Source organism: Ailuropoda melanoleuca, chromosome 7, assembly GCF_002007445.2.
Source record: "Ailuropoda melanoleuca isolate Jingjing chromosome 7, ASM200744v2, whole genome shotgun sequence".
Classification (NCBI taxonomy): domain Eukaryota; kingdom Metazoa; phylum Chordata; class Mammalia; order Carnivora; family Ursidae; genus Ailuropoda; species Ailuropoda melanoleuca.
This window is the reverse complement of record NC_048224.1, coordinates 48,382,992-48,404,121: the sequence shown is the minus strand read 5'-3', so window position 1 is coordinate 48,404,121 and position 21,130 is coordinate 48,382,992. Positions and strand designations below refer to the sequence as shown.

The 21,130-nt window shown below is 45.4% G+C and overlaps 1 protein-coding gene across 3 annotated transcripts in view; it reads right to left on the bottom strand.

The window, feature by feature from the left end:
- Positions 1–2,735: 2,735 nt before the first annotated feature.
- Positions 2,736–21,130, bottom strand: part of MRRF (mitochondrial ribosome recycling factor) — a 55,225-nt gene continuing 36,830 nt past the window's right edge. For 2 of the 3 annotated variants that reach the window (XM_034664450.1, XM_002915948.4), the window contains 2 exons: positions 15,354–15,513; positions 2,736–5,108 (listed from right to left, as the gene is read on the bottom strand). In XM_034664450.1, the coding sequence (XP_034520341.1) occupies positions 5,031–5,108; positions 15,354–15,513 (238 nt within the window). In that variant the 3' untranslated portion in view covers positions 2,736–5,030. The remainder of the gene's footprint in view (positions 5,109–15,353; positions 15,514–21,130) is intronic. The other variant, XM_019796105.2, reaches the window with a different exon arrangement.

Genomic DNA, 21,130 nt, shown 5'->3' with positions numbered 1-21,130 from the left:
GAAAAAAAAAAAAAAAAAAAAGAGTGTAGACGTCTACTAAACATTTCAGGATTATCAATACATGTGAAGGAGTTTAGGCCACCTCCTAAAAGAAAAGGAGTTTCATATGTACACACAATGGAACACTATTCAGCCTTAAAAAGGAAAGAAATTCTGACACCTGTTACAATGTGGATGAACATGGAGGACATTGTGCCGAGTGAAAGAAGCCGGACACAAAAACAAAGAGTGCTCTGGAGGTCTCCTCCTTGCACGACGGGAATGTACGTGCTACTGAACTGTGTATTTACAAATGGTTAGGGCGGCAAATGTAATGGGTATTTTATCACAATTAAAAATAGAGGTCATTTTTAAAAGGAGTTTCCGAATGGATCACAGAACAAAACCCAACTCTCAAACAGAAACCACACCTAAAACCGTCATTTGGAAACCTTCAAATAAAAGAATGGGAAAGCTACACCAAGCAAATGTAAATAAAAGCAAGTGGGGACTGTGAGCTTGATAGAGGACAAGACAGAACTCGAGACTCTAAGCACGGAGCGAGATGAAGATGAGAGAAGAGTCAGGCTCTCTTGGCACCGAACAAACCAGCAGCAAGTCATCCCGCAGAAATTGTAGGAAGTGCAAGAAGAAATACGAATGCTAGTAACAGGAGACTGAAACACCACCTCCAGTCCCAGACTCACCAAAAGGCCAAAAAAGAATAGAGAAAACCTAATATATTCTGTAAACTACATTTCCTGTGTACATAGCAAAGTTCGTACCTGCCCCCCAGAGACTATACATTTTAAAGCACATCATGGAAATTGACCACGTATTAGAGCAAAAGAAATGGCAAAGCCTCGCTCAATGGTTTCAATGGGATAGAGGACGTAGGAGCGCTTTGAAAACTAAAAGGGACCAAGCCAATATAACAACACTATCCGTCGTCATTGTCATTATTCGCTGGTTCTCTTACAAGCTCTAGAGAAGTCTGCCAAACAGGCGGGAGGTGGAAACACACACACAAACCTTTGCTGTCATCCCTTCGGTGCTGACCGTGTGCCAGCTCCTGTGCAGCTTTCGACACACACCTTTATTAGAAATAGCTAAGTGCTGTAGGAGAGCGAGCTTTCCACTTCTCTTCTCCCACCATCGGGGCCTGGAGCAGTGCATTTTGAGTAAGGATTCGGTGAAGACTTCCGAACTGAAGTGCACTGAGTAAGGACCTACTTCAAAGCGGGATCTGAGTTTCAAACTCCAGTCTGGCACTGATGAGCTGTGTGACCTTGGACGAGCTGAATGCCCATCCTGAATTTCTCATATGTCAACCAATAGGGGTAATGCTCACACCAGCTGGCACCGTTCAGAGGTTTAACTGTAGTAACACCTGCAAAGCGTCCAGTATGGCCCCTGCTCTAAGATAGGCACCAGTAAAGGTTAGTCTGAGGTTGAGGAAGAGTAGCTAAAACTCTCAAATTTACAGAAACTAACAATAGGGGTTCTTTTTTCTCAAAAAGCAAGAAAATCATCTTTAAGCAGATAAACTTAGAATAGGGGTTCTTTTTTCTCAAAAAGCAAAAAAAAATCATCTTTAAATAAAAACATCCTCCAATGCATGTAAAATGATTTTTTTTAAGATTCACTTATTTATTGAGGAGGCAAAAGGGAGAGGGAGAAAGAGGCCCACCCAAGCAGACTCACACATGGAACCTAACACAGGGCTCGATCCCACGACCCAGAGATCATGACCCGAGCCGAAACCAAGAGTCAGACACCCTAAGCAACTGCGCCACCCGGGCACCCCTGTAAAATGATTTTTAAAAATATCATACGGGTAGCAGTGAAGTTAAGGTACATCCATATTATGGAATACCACACTGCAATGAAAAAGGGGTGAATATATATCTCCATGTTCACACATGAATAGATGGCCATTATGTGTTGCTGGGTTTAAAAAAAAAAAAAGCAAGCTTCAGAATGAACAGAATATTTCCCTTCCCTGCTTTTTAAAAATTATGTACATATAAAGGTCTGGAAGGATACACATCTAATCGTTAAAGAGGAGTAGGACTGGGAACTTATGAGAAGTTTGTCTTTTAACTTTTTATATTCCAGTTTCTTTTGTAACGTCACACACACACACACACACACACACACACACACACACACACGAGCATGTAAAAAAGAAAAAAACCAACAGGACAAAAGTTTTCTAATTCTCTTTGGCCTGTATGTTTCATGAGACTTGGAAAGCCGGTGAGCTGAATGCAGGAGGCGGTTAATCCTTCTGGCGAGGGTAGGAATTTCCATCCCCAGCTTCTCCTTTTGAAAGAGAGAGGTTCAAGGAAGGAGAGAGGGAGAAGGCTTCACTCGAGCATTACTCATTACTCAGCAGATCCAAACAGGTAGTCTCATCCTGGTCCCTGCCACTACCGCAGCCAGACACAGAGGAACAGAGCAACTCTTTGATAAATGTCAACTGGAATACAGCAATCAGCTGAAAGCCATTTGCTGAGCTGTCTGACTGCCCTGGGCTCGAGGTTTTCCTTTATTCATTTATCATGATATACAGCTTTGGCCAACATACACACAGGAGAGAAATTGTTGACATGTGGGACCCAAGTACAGAAAATCTTTCATTTTCCATCCCTCCCAACCCCGTCTGTTCACCAAATAAGTTTTTGTTTATTTAAAGACTACAGAGGATTTGGCTGTTAAGAACCAAATGCCTTTGGAGTGGAGTTACAACATAATTTATCATTTCCTCTGTTTATTAAAAAATCCTGCATCTTTGAGAAGCACATTTGCTGTGAGTGGGGGATTTCGGCCACTCACGAAAGACTGCTGCAATGCCCCCGCCATGTGGCTTACCCCAAAAAAGGCTCCTTGATTGCTATGTCTGTCCCTGTTCTTCCCGCAGCTGACTTCTGATGGTGTGATGGCTACTCAGGGCTGGGAAGTGGGGTTGGACTGAGGACAGGTAAGCGGGGTGGGAGATTCATTTTTTTTTTTTTAAGATTTTTTTAATTTTTTATTCATGTGACAGAGAGACAGCCAGTGAGAGAGGGAACACAGCAGGGGGAGTGGGAGAGGAAGAAGCAGGCTCCTAGTGGAGGAGCCTGATGTGGGGCTTGATCCCAGAACGCCAGGATCACGCCCTGAGCCGAAGGCAGACGCTTAACGACTGCGCTACCCAGGCGCCCCGGGAGATTCATTTTTGACCTGATTCTGACCTTGAACCCCCACTGGCCGTGTACACTGTGCTCTACCAGTATAAGCAGAGGGCGAAGAGCAGACCTCCCGCGAGGGACGGGATCTGAGAGGAGTCAGACAGCGAAGAGAAGTTGGATGCTATTTTGAAGGAGTGCAGCCAGGCCCCGTGGTGGCCCATGCAGATTCCACTCTAAAGGCAGACATCTGGCAAAACTGGAATGAACTCCCCATCTTCCACCCGAGACATTTTGGATAATGTCTTAGTCCAGCATGCCGTGCACCCCTCAGAGACAGAGGTCACGTCTTACCCATTTTTGCATTCCCAGCATGTAGCACGGTACCTGGCACGCAGTTGGCGCTCACTAAATGTTTATGAAGGCTGCAGCATGCAGCGAGCTGAACGCAAGCTTTAGATCAGGCCTCAGTTTGAATCCCAGCTCTGCGGGCTTGCTAGCTGTGTAACCCTGGGCAAGAAATTTGACCTCTCTTGGCCTCCTCCCTCCCTGCAAAATGAGTCTGACAATGACTTACTAGGCTTGTTGCTTTGGGGAAGTTATCTAATATTGTCAAGTGTCAGTTTTCCTATTTATAAAATGAAGACACTACACATCTCACAAGTTCACCAGGAAGATAAAAGATACTGCCTAGAACTGTGTCTAACTCATGACAGCTGTATTATGAATGAGAGAATGAAAAAAGAAGAAAAGGAAAGAGAAAAGAAAGGGAAGGAAAGGAAAAGAAAAAAAGAAAAGAAAAAAGCAAGGAAAAGAAAACTACTGGAGAAAAAACCCCTTACTTAACCCAGTACCCAAAGATAAGCCACAACAAACCACTTGTCTGTCAGCAGGCAGGCCCTGGGGGAAGGTATCTCATTTCCAAGTAAATGTTGAGGACAAAGGCAAGAGTGGAAAAGGACAGAGTGATGGTGTTCTGGCTGGAAAGAAAGAAAAAGCCGCCAGAATTTGTTGAGCAGCTACTTCGTACAATTCATTTACAGCACATTTGAACGTCTACTGTGTTCCAGGCGTTATGCCAAGTTCTGAGGATAATGAAGATATACAGACTGATTATTGAAAAGCATAGTGAAGGTTCAGTTAAAAGCAGTGGACAGTCCTGAGAGCCAATAACAGCAGTCCTCGGCTGGAGGAAAAGGGAAGACTTCCCAGAGGAGGGGATACCCAAGCTGAGGCCTGAAGGATGGACAGGACTGGCCAGGTAGGTCAGCAGGGGCGGAATGGTCCAGGCAGAGGGAAGAGCATGTGTGAGGATGACTCAGAGGCAAAAGTATCGTTCTGGTGGCTTTACATATAGGTCCTTCGAGAACATGAATCCAGACCGACTCTATCCATTGCTTTGTGGTGGTTATTCTTCCCCATTTATTTTGATTTTGTTCTTAGGTAAAAATGGGCTTCTAGCAAAGGGATCCAGTCACAGGTGAAGGCCCACATCAGCCCAGAGTTCAAAGTTGGGGACAGGGCCCAACTAACTGAAAAGGAGGCTCCTGAGACAAGAAACTGGCAGTGCTGAGGCAGCCAATAGTCCTAGTATCTTGGCAATGTCACGATCAGGGCAAATGCCCTAAGTAGAGGCCATCTGTCACAGCAGATACTCTCCGAGGGCCGCCCATGGCAGAGGGCCAGAGCAGAATGGGGTGGACAGGAAACAGGAGGAAGAGAATGCACAAGTCTGGGTGTCACTGGAAGTCTGAGCCTCACGAAGACTGCCAGCTGCATGGTGACAGCCTTCTGTGTGGACAGAGAAGAGAGGGGCCCATCTGCCACCCATGGGATCCACCAGAAACTGGGCTCTGGAGTACTGCTGCCCTGGGCGGGCTCTCATCCAAGGAGCTCTTTGGTCTTCACTGCCAGATGCCTGTCCAGCTCTGCAACGGTGTCGTCGGCCATTTGGCTGATCTGCAGGAACACAAAATGAGACAGCCCGATGACTGGGGCTGGGGAAGGGTAGGGGGACAAACATTCCCAGACTGCGAAAGTTCTCTGGGAAATAGTGATGGTGACAGAATCTCATATTATTTAGTCCCACCCAGGCACTGTGCTAAGAACTTTATATACACACTCTTACTGATTGCCAGCGGCAGCCCCATGAGATAGATACTATCATTATTTCCATTTCAAATATGAGGAAACTGAGGCAGTTATATCCCCTGTCAGGATACACAGCTGAAAGTAGCAATGACAAAATTTAATCCCCAGTAGTCTGATTCCACAGCCCAAGACTCTTAACTATTATTATAGAACACAGGGAAGCCAGCCTTATCGGTCACTTAATGACCCTCTAGAATTTCCTCAGACCTTGCTGTATAAAGCCCTCACACTAATTGATAAGACTATTAAGATCCCAGTAGTTAAGCAGAAAAAAAAAAGTCTTGAGAAAAGAAGAAATACATATGGTTAACAAACATGGAAAATTCAACAGACACTGAAGAAATGCAAATTAAAACAAGATATAATTCAGTTATCGTAGTTAACAAAGTTTGATGTTGTAATTTTTAATTACAATATTCAATGCCAGAAAGCTATGGTAAAATGGATAAGCTCATATATCAATGATAGGAATTCAAATTGATGCAAATGTCCACACCATTTTTTAGCCCCCCAAATCTCTCAACTGGGAAATTACATGGATGGAATCTGAAAAAAATTTCTAAAGTTCCATATGCAAAGATATTTATCTAGGCTTTATTATTATTATTATTATTTTTTTTAAAGATTTTGTTTATTTATTCGACAGAGATAGAGACAGCCAGCGAGAGAGGGAACACAAGCAGGGGGAGTGGGAGAGGAAGAAGCAGGCTTATAGCGGAGGAGCCTGATGTGGGGCTCGAACCCATAACACCGGGATCACGCCCTGAGCCAAAGGCAGACGCTTAACCGCTGTGCCACCCAGGCGCCCCAAGGCTTTATTATTTTTTAAAAAGATTTTTTATTTGTTTATTCATGAGAGATGGGAGGCAGGGCAGAGGCAGAGGGAGAAGCAGGACCCCGGGATCATGAGCTGAGCCAAAGGCAGATGCTTAACTGACTGAGCCACTCAGATGCCCATAGGCTTTTTTAATTTTAAGGTTTATTTATTTACTTTAGAGAGAGAGTGGGGAGGAGCAGAGGGAGAGACAGTCTCAAGCAGACCCCACACTGAGCGTGGAGCCTGATGCAGGCCTCAATCTCACGACCCCTGAGATCACAACCCGAGCCCAAACCAATCACGACCGCAGCCAAAACCAAGAGTCGGATGTTTACCTGACTGCGCCACCCAGGTGCCCCTTTCTAGGCTTTATTTTCAATAATGAAAAATCAGCAGGGCGCCTGGGTGGCTCAGTCGTTAAGTGTCTGCCTTCGGTTCAGGGCATGATCCCGGGGTTCTGGGTCCTCCACTGGGAGCCTGCTTCTTCCTCTCCCACTCCCCCTGTTTGTGTTCCCTCTCTCACTGGCTGTCTCTCTCTGTCAAATAAATAAGTAAAATCTTTAAAAAAAAAATGAAAAATCAGAAAATCTAAAGTGATAGACAGGGAAGTAGTTGAATACATATACCCATGAAAAATGGCTAAGATTATCTAGTTCTTATGGAAAGGGTATAAATATGAATAACATTCCAGCACATATTTCTGAAGTGTTTGAATGTTTACGGCAAGTATGGATTGCTTTTGTAATCAGAAAAAAAGAAATAACGTGTCAAGACATTCTTTATAATATCACGGGAAAATGCTCATGTTACCTTTAGAGTTAAAGAAAAAGCAGGATATAGAATTGTGCATATACATAGTAGAAATGATCTCAAGTATGTAAAAAATGGATATTTCTTAAAAATGGAAGGAAACGTGAAAATATTAATAGTGTTTATCTTTCAGTGATGGGAAGATAGGTAATATATTATCCATGTCCCCACCTGTCCCATCTTGCAAAAGACCGAGTGTATAGCAAGTGCTCAGGAAATAGTTACTAAATGAATAATTATTAAAGTTTTCTGTGTTTTTCTATATTTTCCAAATTTTCAAAAATAAACATGTACTGAGTGAGAAACAAAATACAATACAATTTAATAAGCACTGCAGCTTCCCTCCCACGTCTAAAAGGGACCTAAGACAGGAAGCCTTGAAGTATGGTGCCCGGGACCCGTGTGCTCAGCGGCACGCCGGCTGTTTGACATCTTATTTGCAGACCACAGGCCTTGGCCAAGAACTAGGAACTAAACGCACTGGAAAGGGTAGAAACGAAAAAGGATTTGGAGCAATTGGTCCCAGGCGGGGAGACAACCAGGCTCTCACCATAGCAACAACTGCACATTTTGTAGCCGGGGAAAGCATGGCTTTGGGGGCTGCTGGAAGAGCAGCTGGGCTCAGAACGGCTGCTCGGTCCCTCCTCCCTCTGCCATGGACTCTTCAGATGCTGCTGCCCAGTGCAGAGCAGCTGCCTTGCGTGGCGGGTGGCATGATGCCCAGCAGCACTCCCTCCAGCAAGCCTACTCAGGAAAAATGGCGCAAGGGCAGTTTGGGGACAGGAAGCGGGACTGGGGAGAGGAAGAGTGCCTAAGATAACAGTGTGATAATGTGGGTGCTGGGTTAAATTCTCAGTGGGGTGACAATGTGTAAGTCGCGGAATCTCAGTTTCCTCATCTATCGAATGGGGATGCCTCTTCCTCCGACGAGAGTAGTTGTGCGGGTTGACCGTGTTCATGCATATGCAAGCACGGTTTAAACCGGTTATTTGCTATGCAAATGCTGCTTGTGCTACTCTGATTTTTATTATCACTTCCTGACTTCTTTTCAAATTAATCAATTAATGAAAATATTTACTAACTTTCTACCAAATTATAGGCACAAAGTGCCCTTGGGGACAGTCTGCCTGCAAGTTCATCTTTTCCATCTTCCTCAGACTTTTTAAATGATGGTGATGAATATGGAGCTCATGGGTGGCTCAGTCGGTTGAGCGTCCAACTCTTGATTTTGGCTCAGGTCCTGATCTCAGGGTCATGAGACTGAGCCCTGACTCAGGCTCTGTACTCAGCGGGGAGTCTGCTTGAGATTCTCTTTCTCCCTCTCCCTCTGCTCCTCCCCATTTGCACATGCACTCTCTCTCTCTCCCTCTAAAATAAATTTAAAAATCTTTAAAAAAATAATAAAGAAAAATAAAATAATGATGATTCACAACAATGACAACAGCACCAACAACCACTCCCTCTTCCCGAGAATTACTACATGTCAGGCACTGGGCTAAAAACTTTATATGCATTATTTCACATAACCCTCAAAACCTGTGAAATGCTGTTACTATGTCCCTTTAAAACATTGTGAATATTTAACTATTTCACCTGACAGTTGCACAGTGATTCATGGTCTGCAAAGGGGTTTTGTCCAAATCCAACAACCACACAGAACTTCTATAAGGCAGGTGAGACAGGAATTATCCCCATTTTACAGAGGAGTAAACCAAGGCATAAAATGTTAACTAATCTGCCCAAGGTCACGTTAAAAAGTCAGTGGTGTGACTGAGCCAGGAACTCACCCACCCGGGTTGCCGGTTTGGTGCTGCTACTCGGTCCAAGGCGTCCCCAGCACCTGGCCTAGTCCTTCCTCACTCCAGGCCAGCTGTGTGAGGGTCATTCCGACAGCCAATCCCAGCCCCACATTCAAAGTCAAAGGGTGGGGAAAGGAATGGGACGGACAAATAGGGCGGCCACCTACTGAGGACTGACAACCACACCAGCCACTTTTAAGTATGTGCGTCATTTGGTCCTCTCACCCAAACTGCGAGATAAGCAGCCCTCCTCCCATTTTACAGATGAGGAGACGGAAGCTCAAAAAGGTGAAGCCATTTGCTAACCTTCACAGCCGAGAAGTGAAAGAGCTGGGATTTGAACCGGTCAGGCCTGCCGGACTCCACAGCAAGCGCCCTTTCCATTTTAATCTGCTGCCTCATAGAGGCCATATCATCATCATCATCACATTTGCTCCCTTCTCGTTCAGGAAAGTGAAAGGCGGAGACAGGAAAGGGGAAGGCCGGAGCACAGAGCGCACTGAGGGGGCAGGTGGGGGGCAAGTCAGCCTCCCTGAGGCCAGAACACCCAGTGCCTCACCCAGTCCAGCCTCCCCGCCTGCTTGCCCGTCGGCCAGGAGCCCTTCCCTCCTTCAGCCCGCTAGCACCCAGCTTCACTTCAGAGCGGCACGGCTTCTCAGAAAAAGGCGGCAGTGAAAGGATCTTGGCCGGATTTACTGGTGGTTTCTGCCAAGCGCTTTAATGCTCAGCAGGCCCATTTATAGTAAACTGCAGCAAAGGTGAAACAGCAGGCTGGCAGATGTCCGAGTCCCGAGTGCGTAGGCCCCGGTCCTTCCTCAGCCGAGCTGGCCTGGGCTGTGGGCTGGGAAGCTGGGGGCGTGTGTGTTGGCAGGGTGGTCAGATGTGACTGTAGGGATAGAATCTATAACTCAATCCCTTCATTTTTATACACCAAAGAAGAAACATTTTTATAATATAGTTTTTTAAAAATCGGACCTCAAAAGAATTTTGGAACATTAAAAATCCCACAAAGAATAATGTTGAGGGGCGCCTGGGTGGCACAGCGGTTAAGCGTCTGCCTTCGGCTCAGGGCGTGATCCCGGCGTTATGGGATCGAGCCCCACATCAGGCTCCTCTGCTATGAGCCTGCTTCTTCCTCTCCCCCTCCCCCTGCTTGTGTTCCCTCTCTCGCTGGCTGTCTCTATCTCTGTCAAATAAATAAATAAAATCTTTAAAAAAAAAAAAAAGAATAATGTTGAAATTGTTCATAATCCCAATGCCTGAAATGACCACCATTAACATCCTCAAGTGGATAAACTGCCAATCTTTTTTTAAGATTTTTTTTTTTAAGATTTTATTTATTTGTTTGACNTATTAGTGGCTTTTGGCCCATTTTCAGCTGATTTATAAAAGCATTATCAGGCTTCCAAAGACCCCAATTCCAGATTCTAGATACTATACACAAGTGTCTTTTGTGTTGTCTCATCTTCCTCTTTTTTCCTAACACTTCACCACCCACTTTTATTTTTTTTTTATTTTTTATTTTTTTTTTTAAAGATTTTTTATTTATTTATTCGACAGAGATAGAGACAGCCAGCGAGAGAGGGAACACAAGCAGGGGGAGTGGGAGAGGAAGAAGCAGGCTCATAGCGGAGGAGCCTGATGTGGGGCTCGATCCCATAACACCGAGATCACGCCCTGAGCCGAAGGCAGACGCCCAACCGCTGTGCCACTCAGGTGCCCCTAAGATTTTATTTTTAAGTAATCTCTACAACCAACGTGGGGCTCGAACTCACAACCCCAAGATCAAGAGCCACGTGCTCTACTGACTGAGCCAACCAGGCACTCCTAAGCTGCCAATCCTTTTATGTATATGAAAATTTTCATTATAAAAATGGAATCATATTATAATATTGTTGTGTAAACTACCTTAAAAAAATAAATTCCAAAAGAAACTTACCATGCCTGAAAAATAGTTTTTTAAAGATTTTATTTATTTATTTATTTATTTATTTGAGAGAGATCATGAGTGGGGGCAGAGGGAGAGGGGAAGCAGACTCCCTGCTGAGTAGGGAGCCAGACGTGGGGCTCGATCCCAGGGCCCGTGGATCATGACCTGAGCCGAAAGCAGATGCTTAACCAACTGAACCACCCAGGTGCCTCTGCAAAATATATTTTTTTAAAGATTTGAGAGAGAGAGTGCAGAGAGCAGGCACAGAGGGAGAGGTAGACAGTCTCAAGCAGGCCCCACGCTGAGTGCAGAGCCCAACGCGGGGCTTGATCTCACAACCCTCAGATCACTACCTGAGCCAAAACCAAGACTAGGACGCTTAATTGACTACATGACCCAGGTGCCTTGCAAAATATTTCTACAACTGTCTCTGTATAGATTCCAGTAAACGGATGTAAAACAATTTATCTTCCCACTGTCAGAAATTTAGACAGTTTCTAATTTTCTACTATCATATATAATACATCAACCGACACCTCTGTAGGTAACATTCTTTTTTTTTTTTTTTTTTAAGATTTTATTTATTTATTCGACAGAGATAGAGACAGCCAGCGAGAGAGGGAACACAAGCAGGGGGAGTGGGAGAGGAAGAGGCAGGCTCATAGCAGAGGAGCCTGACGTGGCTCGATCCCATAACGCCGGGATCATGCCCTGAGCCGAAGGCAGACGCTTAACCGCTGTGCCACCCAGGCGCCCCGTAGGTAACATTCTTGACAATGTTTTTTGGATACATTCTTAAGCCTCTGAGTCAGAAATGTATGGATTTTGGTATATCCTTCTATATTATCCTTTAGAAAGGTTGTACAGATTTATACAAAAAAGAACTTAATCTTTTCTGTGGAGTGTAGAAGTAAAAGCAATACTTCCAAGATCAGCATTTCAAGCTTGCATTAAAAATTCTGGGTTCAAATGTTAGGGAATAGAAAAGGCAAAATTATTAAGAAATACACATATTCTAAAACCTTTGCAAGTGATTTAGGCAGTACATAACAAGAATCTTAAGAATATGCATTCCCTTTGTGCAATAACTCCACAATTGGGACTCTATCAACAAAGACTTATGTACAAAAATATTCACTGTGACCTTATTTATAACAAAAAAGTTTAAACAAACTAAATGTCCAACAAAAGGCTTGTGAAAATGAATTATGGTATAACCACAAGATGGACTATTTTCTAACCATCAGAAATGGCTGTTCACAGACAGTTTTTTAAGACACAAGGAAATGCTAATGGTTTTAATGCTAAACAGAAAATAAAAAGCCGAGTACAAAACCATATGCATACTACATATTCAGTCATGTTAAAAACTATGTAGTTAAAAAAAAAAAGAGGGAAAGAAGAAATACTCCAAAACGTTAAGAGCAGTTGCTTCTGCAATGTGGGTTTCTGGTGTGAATTTCCCCCCATTTCTTTTAAAACAGTCTTCTGAGCTCCCTGCGTTTTCTACAGTGAGCATACATTACTTGGATAATCAGGAACAAAGTAAACAAATAAATTTTAAAATACTCTGATAAAACAACAATCAGCCCCCTGCCTCGCTTATTTAAAAAACAAAAACAAAAACCACATACCGTAAACTCCAGCTTAGTGCCTTCTGCCAAGGAAAAAGAACAGATATAAAGGGTGTACTAGGCTGTCTCCTCAAGATTTTCTCACTCCACTTTCAACCATAAGACAGTAAAGGCAGTTAGTAACAGTAATGGTAAGAACTCATCTTTAAATGATAATATCTTAAATAATAAAGATTATTGCACTGGATATGTTATGTACATGACTGTAATCTTTTCTCTTGTAATATTACACATGTCCTCACAGAGATAGCGTGCAGGTCTGCACTAGAACGTTGACAATGGTCATCTCTGAGCAATGAAATTTCAATTACTTCCTTCTTAATTAAAAAAAAAATTACACTAACGTGTATAGCTTAGTATCAGAAAAAACTAATAAAGTTATTTTCATTTTGAAAAATAATAACAATCAACAGTAATAAGCATTGAAGAAACAAATCTAATCTGAAGAGGAAGGTGAAAAGCCAGGTGCTAATGTGAAGGCTTCTAGCAAAGTCCTTGTCAAGTGGGTTTGATCAAGAGTACTGCTTCTCCGATCATTCCTCCCTTTTTGGGGAACGTGGGCTCTGGTACCTGAGGCAGAGGCCCCGTCTTGCTGAGTGAGGAGTGCCTGGAACGTTCCTGAGGTCCACAGGCTTACCATGAAGAAGCAAGGGAAAGGTCAAGTGTTGACTGCAGAGATGGACTCTCCTGGGGATGGACAAGGAGCCAGCCCAGCTGGGGCCAAGGACAGACTCCTACAAGGCCTGACTGGCGCTCGGAAAAGGCCAGCCTAACCTAGAAACCTCTTTTAGCTGATGTAGGGCAAGAGGAGGGCACACAGAAGACAAGAAGGGAGCTCTGAAGGTCCAGGTGTCAGACACTCTAATGGTTCTTCTAGCATGTCAGGGCAACCCCGTAAGGCAGGAATTACGAACCCCTTTTTACAGAACAAACGGACTTCAAGGAGTCCAGTCACGTCCCCAAGGTCACAGGACATCAAGTGCAGAACAAGCTAGACCTAACTCTGGTACCATCACAAGGACACACCGTCAGGCTTCTAGGTCATTAGTTACCATCTGTGTCTGCTTTTGCAGATTTATCTGGGGAGCTTTTTAAAAATATACATTCCTGGGGAGACCTACTAAAAATCAGTAAATGCAGCAGCAGAGCCCAGGCATCCCTCTGAAATTTTTTCCTGGGTGATTGTTAGGGCTGGCCTACAACTGGCATTCTAACTGCTGGGCCAGGAGAGGGGGAGCACTTAGTCAATTTACGGCCTCCTTCAGATGACCCTCTAACAGCGCTCACGCTCCCTGCCTCCAGCCTCTTCCCTCCTGACTCCCCATCCTGCCCACACTCATGTTCAATCTTCCTAAAATAATGCTTTTGTGGTGGATGCAGAGGCTTTGAGCAAGCCCTTTATATTACGCTAAACATTATTCTCTCTCTTAAATACTGGTAAATTCGTCTTCCTATCTTCAATCCACTGGTACCGCTCAGGTTCAGGCCACCATTTCCTGGATGGATTTCCACAACAGCCTCCCTGCCTCCACGCTTGATCCTTATAATCTGTTTTCCACCCAGCCACCATAGTCATCTTTCATAAACACAGATGTGCTCTCCCCACTGTCTGGGAAAAAGTCTTTCTAGGGACTTACTGTATCAGAATCACCTGGGGAGCATTTAAAAATGCAGACCTGCAGGTCCCACCCCAGACTCACTGACTCAATCTCTGGGCATGGGGCCCCAGAAACCTGTATTTTTATAAGCTCCTTAAGTGATCGTGATGCTGTGGCAGATTCAATTACTGTTCAACAAATCTTCATGCCCTCCTCCAGACCTCCACAAATATATATATTTGTGATACCAGGCTTGGCCAGTGATACCAGGCTTGGCCCGTGTGATTTGCTTGGCCAGTGGGATGTGCCAAGAGCAGGTACTTCAAATGTCCTTGAATGGCTGGGCTTATGCTCTTGGCATCTGCTGTTGAAAAGATGTCCTGGGGGGACATCTGGGTGGCTCAGTTGGTTAAGTTTCTGCTTCAGCTCAGGTTGTGACCAGGGTCCTGGGATCGAGTCATGCATCGGGATCTTTGCTCAGCGGGGAGCCTGCTTCTCACTCTGCCTGCTGCTCTCCCTGTTTGTGCTCTCTCTCTGACAAATAAGTAAAAAAATTCTTAAAAAGAAAAGGAAAGAAAAAAGAAAAGATGTCCTGGGAAGCTTGTTGACTCCAGAAGACTGAGAGATAGAGAAGGCAGACTGGAACCCAATCCAGCATCTGGAGCCAAGCCCACGAAGCCCAGCCTAGACCAGCGACTCCCCAGCTGGCCCACAGAAATGAGACTGAGAAATGAAGCCTGATATTGTCAATCGCTGGGTTTTGAGGTGGTCCGTCACGCAGCACTATCGTGGCCACAGATGGCCGACAGAGCGGCACGGCCAGCGTGGGAGTGTCTCTGCAGCGGAAGCTGCTCAGCCTGGTCTCCAAGCCCTGCTATGAACCGGCTGCTGTGCTGGCCATCCCGAGCCTCAGCCAGCGTTCCCGCCGCAATGACCACCCGCGTCACGTTCTTTCACACAGCACCCCTTTGCACGTGTACTTCCACCTGCCCGCAGTCTCTCACTATTTCCCGGCAGTTTGTTCAAGTGCCGCTGCTCAGCGCAGTAAGAACACGGCTAAGTCCTCACCTCCCGGCACCCAGACAAGCCACCACACACATGAGCGCGTCAGCGTCCAGGCTCTGAAGGTGGTCTGCCTGCGCTGGGATCCATTTCTAACTGACCAGCAGTGTGACTCTGAGCAAGTTATTTAGCTTCTTTGAACCTCAGTTTCCTCGGGACCTCCTTCACAACTCTGTAGCAACAAGGATAAACGAAATGACAGAAAGTGTTCAGCACGGAGCCTGGAACACAGCGTCTTCTCCTCCTCCACATTCCCAGGGCTAAGCCAGAACAGAGACTCGGCCGATCCTCATCACGTCAAGGAAAGAATCAGGGGTATTCTGTTTTAGTTTTCCTCTCTCAGACACAAACAGGTGGTTCCCTGGGTCAGACACACAAGTACTACATCTGTTGGCAACAGTACCTGTTTCTCTATGAGCCTAATGGTGTCCTCTGAGACCTTGTCCTTTGATTTCTTCAGCTTATTCATTGCATTGGTACGAACTTTCCGTAAGGAATCCTTGGCCTTGTTGGTGTTCTGTTTGGCCAGTTTCACCAGCATTTCCCTGTGTTCCCTGGTTACTCTGATTAAAAACAAAAACAAACAAACAAAACAGACCATTCAACAAAATCATGCCACATGTTAGCTACCCGCTGAGAATTTAACGTCACCCTGTCCACCAGCTCAGCAGTTAGTAGCTTTGCTCTCCACCGGTGATGATGCTGAAGTATGCCCAGGGGTGTGCTCGGGCCAGTGAAGCTCCTGGGGAGTAGGTGAGGACAGCCCCTAGCAGACTGCTTAAAAGCTTGAGCCAGGGGTCCTGGCCACACCACTTACTACATGCATAACTGACTTGTGTCCTCAGAGTTCCCATCTGTAAAATGGGGATGGTGTGACATGATAAGAAACAGTGCTCATAAACTGTTCAGCGCTGACCCTGGCCCATGTTAAGGGCTCAACGAAAGGAAGCAATTGTGAGCTCTAACTCTACCCCCTTCTCTGCCATTAAAGATGCAGCACAAATGAATGGATGATGCTACAGAAATTGCACCATTCAATCTCTAAACCACCCGAAACAAGTTCAGTAGCAATCTTCCAAATCTTACGATTATAGCAAAAGTGACCAAGACGCAACATGAGTCCCAACACGTGAGAACCGCCGTACCAGTTAACTTCTCCAAAGAAGCCATGAGAGGGTCTGGCACGTCTGAGTGCTTACTAAATGTCAGCTTTTCCACCGATCCCCTGCTCATGGTATCACCACCATGAGCACCCGGAGGGCCTCTGATGCACTCGGCCACAAGCACTTTCCAAGCTGGCCCTTACGACTACCCGAGGCACTTACTGTTACTCTTATTTTACCTTTACTCATCACAACCCAGCAAAGTAACCCCGCGAGTTTGCTCTGCCTTTGTTTCTTGGTCCTCTGCACAGTGAGGGCCGACTCACCTAGCACAACCAGGCTCGGGCACGAGGGAGCTCCGGTGCACACGGACAGAGCTCTGTTCGGCTCTTAGGGAGCTCAGCCAGGGAGAGAGGCAAGTAGAGACACGTGCAGTGGGAGCGCGGGCAGTGCTGCGGTCAGGGAAGCGGAGAAGAACAAGGTGCCGCAGGAGCACAAAAGCAGCTCCGCTCACTGGCCTGGAACTGTCTGAGCTCGGGCAGGCGGCGAGTAATAATAATAATCCCAAAAGGCGGGCATCTCTGGGTCTGCTCACTAGTGTCCTGGTTCTTAGTCTTTCCAGTAGGAAGGCATTTTTTCCTCTCCCCTCTAAAGTTTGGGGACTTTGCTTTGGTCAATGAAACGTGAGCTGAAAGGAGGGGTGTCACCTCGGGGCAGGAGCTGTGGGCTCCACCACGTTCATTTCTGTGGGCTGCGATACAAGCGGAGACGCAGCTCCCATGAGCGTGGGCCCCAGAGCGACCCGGATAAACAGCGCCCATCGTGCAGCCTGGTCAAAGAGCAGATTGCTGGGCTGAGCCCCGGGGGCTTGGGGGTTGCCTGTTACTACAGCATAACCCATCTCATCCTGACAAATACACACATGAGGATCTGAAGAAGGAGTGAGGGCGGCCCGCGCTGGCATGGCAAGGGGGGCTTCCAGGAGGAAGAAAGAGCACGTACAGAGGCTTTAAGCTGCAAAGAGACCAAGTTTCATTTGAGGAATAACTGGAGCACGGATAACAAGAGAGTGACAAGAAGAGAGTCTGGAAAGCCGTGTCATGGAGGGTCTTGCAAGATCATGAGCCCCATTTTACAGATGAAGAAAACGAGGCCCAGGAAGTCTGGGCCAAACCCAGGCTGACCTGAATCAAACGGCAACAGTCTTAGTATGACAAAACTCCTCTGCCCCCTGGCTCCTGAAATGGACATCACTGGCATGCGGTTCCTGACCCTCAAATCAGTGTGGTTCTTGCTTGGTAAGGACGAGCCCACGTTCTGGGTATATGTTCCATGTGAAGCAGTGACAAGCGGGTGTTAAAAGATTTAGCGGCATCTACCTGCTATTTTTCTCCCTGACAGGATGAGAAAAAAAAAATTAAAGAATTTTGAGAAAAGATGAGCTCTGAAGACAAAGCGGACGGCTGCATTATAAATCAATCCCTCTGGATTCAGCTATTTGAAGGTATTCCCGAAATAGAAATGATCCTGATTACTGCCATTATTAAGCCCGTCTCTGCCAGGTGAGTACTGTAAGTACCGCACCTCACAGACCCTCGCAACGACTCTTCCAGCTAGATTCTCACCCCACATCTTCCAAGGAGGAAACTGAGGCACACAGATGCTGAGCAACTTCCACATGGGCCTGAGCGACACGACTGGGATTCAAATCCAGCTCTCTCCGGCCTGTGTGCTTCCCCTCCTCTGTGCTGCCCACCCCTGGTAATCTATTTCAAATAAATTCTGCACTGCTGCCATCACTTCTGCTTCCAGGCAGAAAGCTTTTCAAAGTCAGTAATACGAATCTTGGGACTGAAAAGGACAAACCCACCATGTCAGGAGTTTAGGGATTTGGATCAGATCTTGTTACTTTTATGGTTTTTAATTCATTGAACAAAAAATCATGCTGACATGTTTAGGTCTCTTTTTTGTTCTGCCAAAGCATATGTCAGTATAAGGAAGGAACAGGAAAATTAAAACTTGATCCACTGATTCAAAAAACTTAATCCCGATGAAATACTAGGAGGGGCAGAAAATAAATGAATCTAAGTCTGTAAGAAACCTCTTAAACTTCTCTAAAGAGAGCTATTTCAATCTTATATTTCATATATAATTTGAAATAGGTATCCCACTGTTTAGACAACCTTTCAGAAAATAAAAAATTTTATCTAATGAACTTGCTTTTCACTGCATTGTTATGTTTACATTTTACATGAAGAAAAAACCTATCTTTTTAAAACTATATAAATTGGGACTCAAAGAAATCTTAGGAGTAAAAGGTTGTATAAAGAAAACAAAATCATAATATATGTAAATTGGCTTTAATACAATGTATTATTTTGTATTTATTAATATAAATGTGACATTAGTATACTATCAACACCAGACAGTTTCTACACATAAAAGGATCCAATTATTGACAGTGACAGAAACATTTCGGTTTCAGGATGCAAGTACAGAGGCAATAATCTAAGGAAACAGAGAGCAGAATGGGGGGACGGGGGGGGCACAAGGAGGGCTGAGAGGAAGGGAATATGTGTGCTGGTTCAGGGTGTTGGGCTGAACGGTATCTTAAAAACAAGTTCACAAGCACCTGGGGTGACGGAAAGGCACTGGCTTGAAGTCAGCCAGACCCGCTGCATTCCTATATCACTCGGAAGCTGAGTATCCTCGGGCAAGCTACTTAATCTCTCTGAGTGTCAGATTCCTCATCTCTTTTTTTATAATATTTTTTTATTATATTATGTTAGTCACCATACAGTACATCCCTAGTTTTTGATGTAAAGTTCCATGATTCATTACTTGTGTTTTCATCTCTAAAGGGAAGATAATAAAAACACCTCACAGGGTGATGGGGAGAAGGAGACACAACACATATATGAAGTACCAATAAAGACAGCAGCATATAGTAGCCTTGAATAAATGATAACGATTATGAATGTTTTAATCAAATACACCTAATTACTTCCTCATGAAACAATGAGGGCACATCTGTTTTAGAAAAGAAACATACTATATTATGGAAATATTTTAATTCCTTTCCAAACCAGTGATTAATACATCTGATCATCTCCATCTCGCATTCATGGGGTTCTCTGAGCACACGCTCGTTTGTTCTCAGGCTCCTGCACTCAGCCGGCTGACTCTGCACACCCGCTCTGCACTCGGCGTGCATTCACTCATCAAGCGCTGGCTGAGGCCCCTGAGTTCTGTGCCAGATCCCGGGCCAGGATGAGGAGCTTCGGAGAGAAGGCAGGCCTGGTCCAGCTGTCCCAGAGGCTCAGCCCAGTGGCAGGGACAAACGTGTCAGCCACTACTGAGAAAGAGCGTGAGTGCCGCTGGGGCAGAGGGATGGGCCTTCCACAGGAGGAACAAGCAGAAAAGTACAACTCATTCTGCCTCTAGATTTGGAAAATGCCTTGGAAGCATTCTGGTCCGCTGCAGAAGAGAGCAGAGGGCATTTCAGGCAGAAGCGCGGTTGCGGGGGAGGACCTAATAGCAGGAGGGCCGGAGGCTGCAAAGGTCAAATTTCTTCTGCGGGCATGGAGTTTTCAAATTCTTCTTTAGCCACAAAACTCTGGCTTTCAAGAAAACCAAGGCAGAGGCTCCATGTATCAATGTATAAAACAAATGAAAAGAGAGCTCTTCAAGTGGATGCGGGGAAGGGCGCTCGGGGAGAGGTGTGCTCTACCCCAGGCTTACAAAGGGTACCCCACCTTCATTCCCCTCTCCTTCTGGGCCTACCACTAGCTAGCTGAGGGACCTCAAGCAAGTTGTTTCAACTCTCTGGGCCTTGGTCTTCTCATCTGGAAACAGAAATTAAAATCAAACAAACAAAAAAAACCCAGCATCTACCTTTCAGAGTTCTTGTGAGGATTCCACGAGAGAACACGTGGACCGGACACAGCACAACAGCCTGGTAGAGAACAAACAATCAGGGAATGCCAGCTGCCTTTGCTGCTGCTGTTTACGTGCTGGCACTCACTAAGGCAGCTTCCAAGAATGAAGAGCTTATTCCTGGAGGGTTTTATCAACAGAGAAATGACAGGGCAAACAATCGACGCTCCAGCAAGATGACTTTTTGAGATCCTACTAGGAATTTAACAACTTGTGTACATTTTATAATCCAAATGGTCCCAGCACCCTGAAATTTTCTCTTTTCAGTACTAAGTCATTCATTTAGTTTATAGTTTCATTCAACAGCTGTTTACTGGGCACATATTATGTGCCAGCCCGATGCCAGACAAGAGGTATGTAGTACTAAATACATGAGTCTACTGTCTGGCAAGGAAGGCAGTCGTTAAACAAACACTTGTACAATTGATCAATAAGTTACAGCTGTAACAAGCACAATAAAGACATGCAGAGGTCTATGAAAATAATGAGCAGGGGAGGGGAGTCTGACCGAGGTCCCCTGTGGGGCTCCAGGAACAAAATGTGGGGACATGTAAACTAAGTGATATTTGAATTAAGATGTGTAAGAGTGGTGGGGCGCCTGGGTGGCTCAATTGGTTAAGCGTCTGCTTTTGGCTCCCACATTGGGCTCCCTGCTCGGTGGGGAGTCTGCTTCTCCCTCTGCCTGCTGCTCCCTCTGCTTGTGCTCTCTCTCTCTCTGTGTGTCAAGTAAATAAATCTTAAAAAAAAAAAAAAGAGGGCACACGTTAAAAAAAAAAAAAAAAGCTGTGTAAGAGTAGAGGGGCTGGGGGAGGTCATTTCCACCTGCGGGAATAGTCTGTGTAAAGTAAAGGAGTCTTTCCAGGTCGAAGGCGGGTACTGCTCTCTGAGGGACTGAAAAAGGCAGTGAGGCTGAGGACAGAAAGAGGAAAAAGACTATCCCAAAGTTCGAGGCTGGCGAGCCTGGCAAGCACAAGCGTATGCACACAAGCCATTCAACGTCACACCAAGGCTTCGTAGGTCCGACGGCAAGCAATCAGACACACGAGCGGTACAGACACACAGCGCAACTGCATTCAGCCTTGAAAGGGAAGGAAATCTGACACATGCGATAGGGTGGATGAATCCTGAAAACATTATGCTA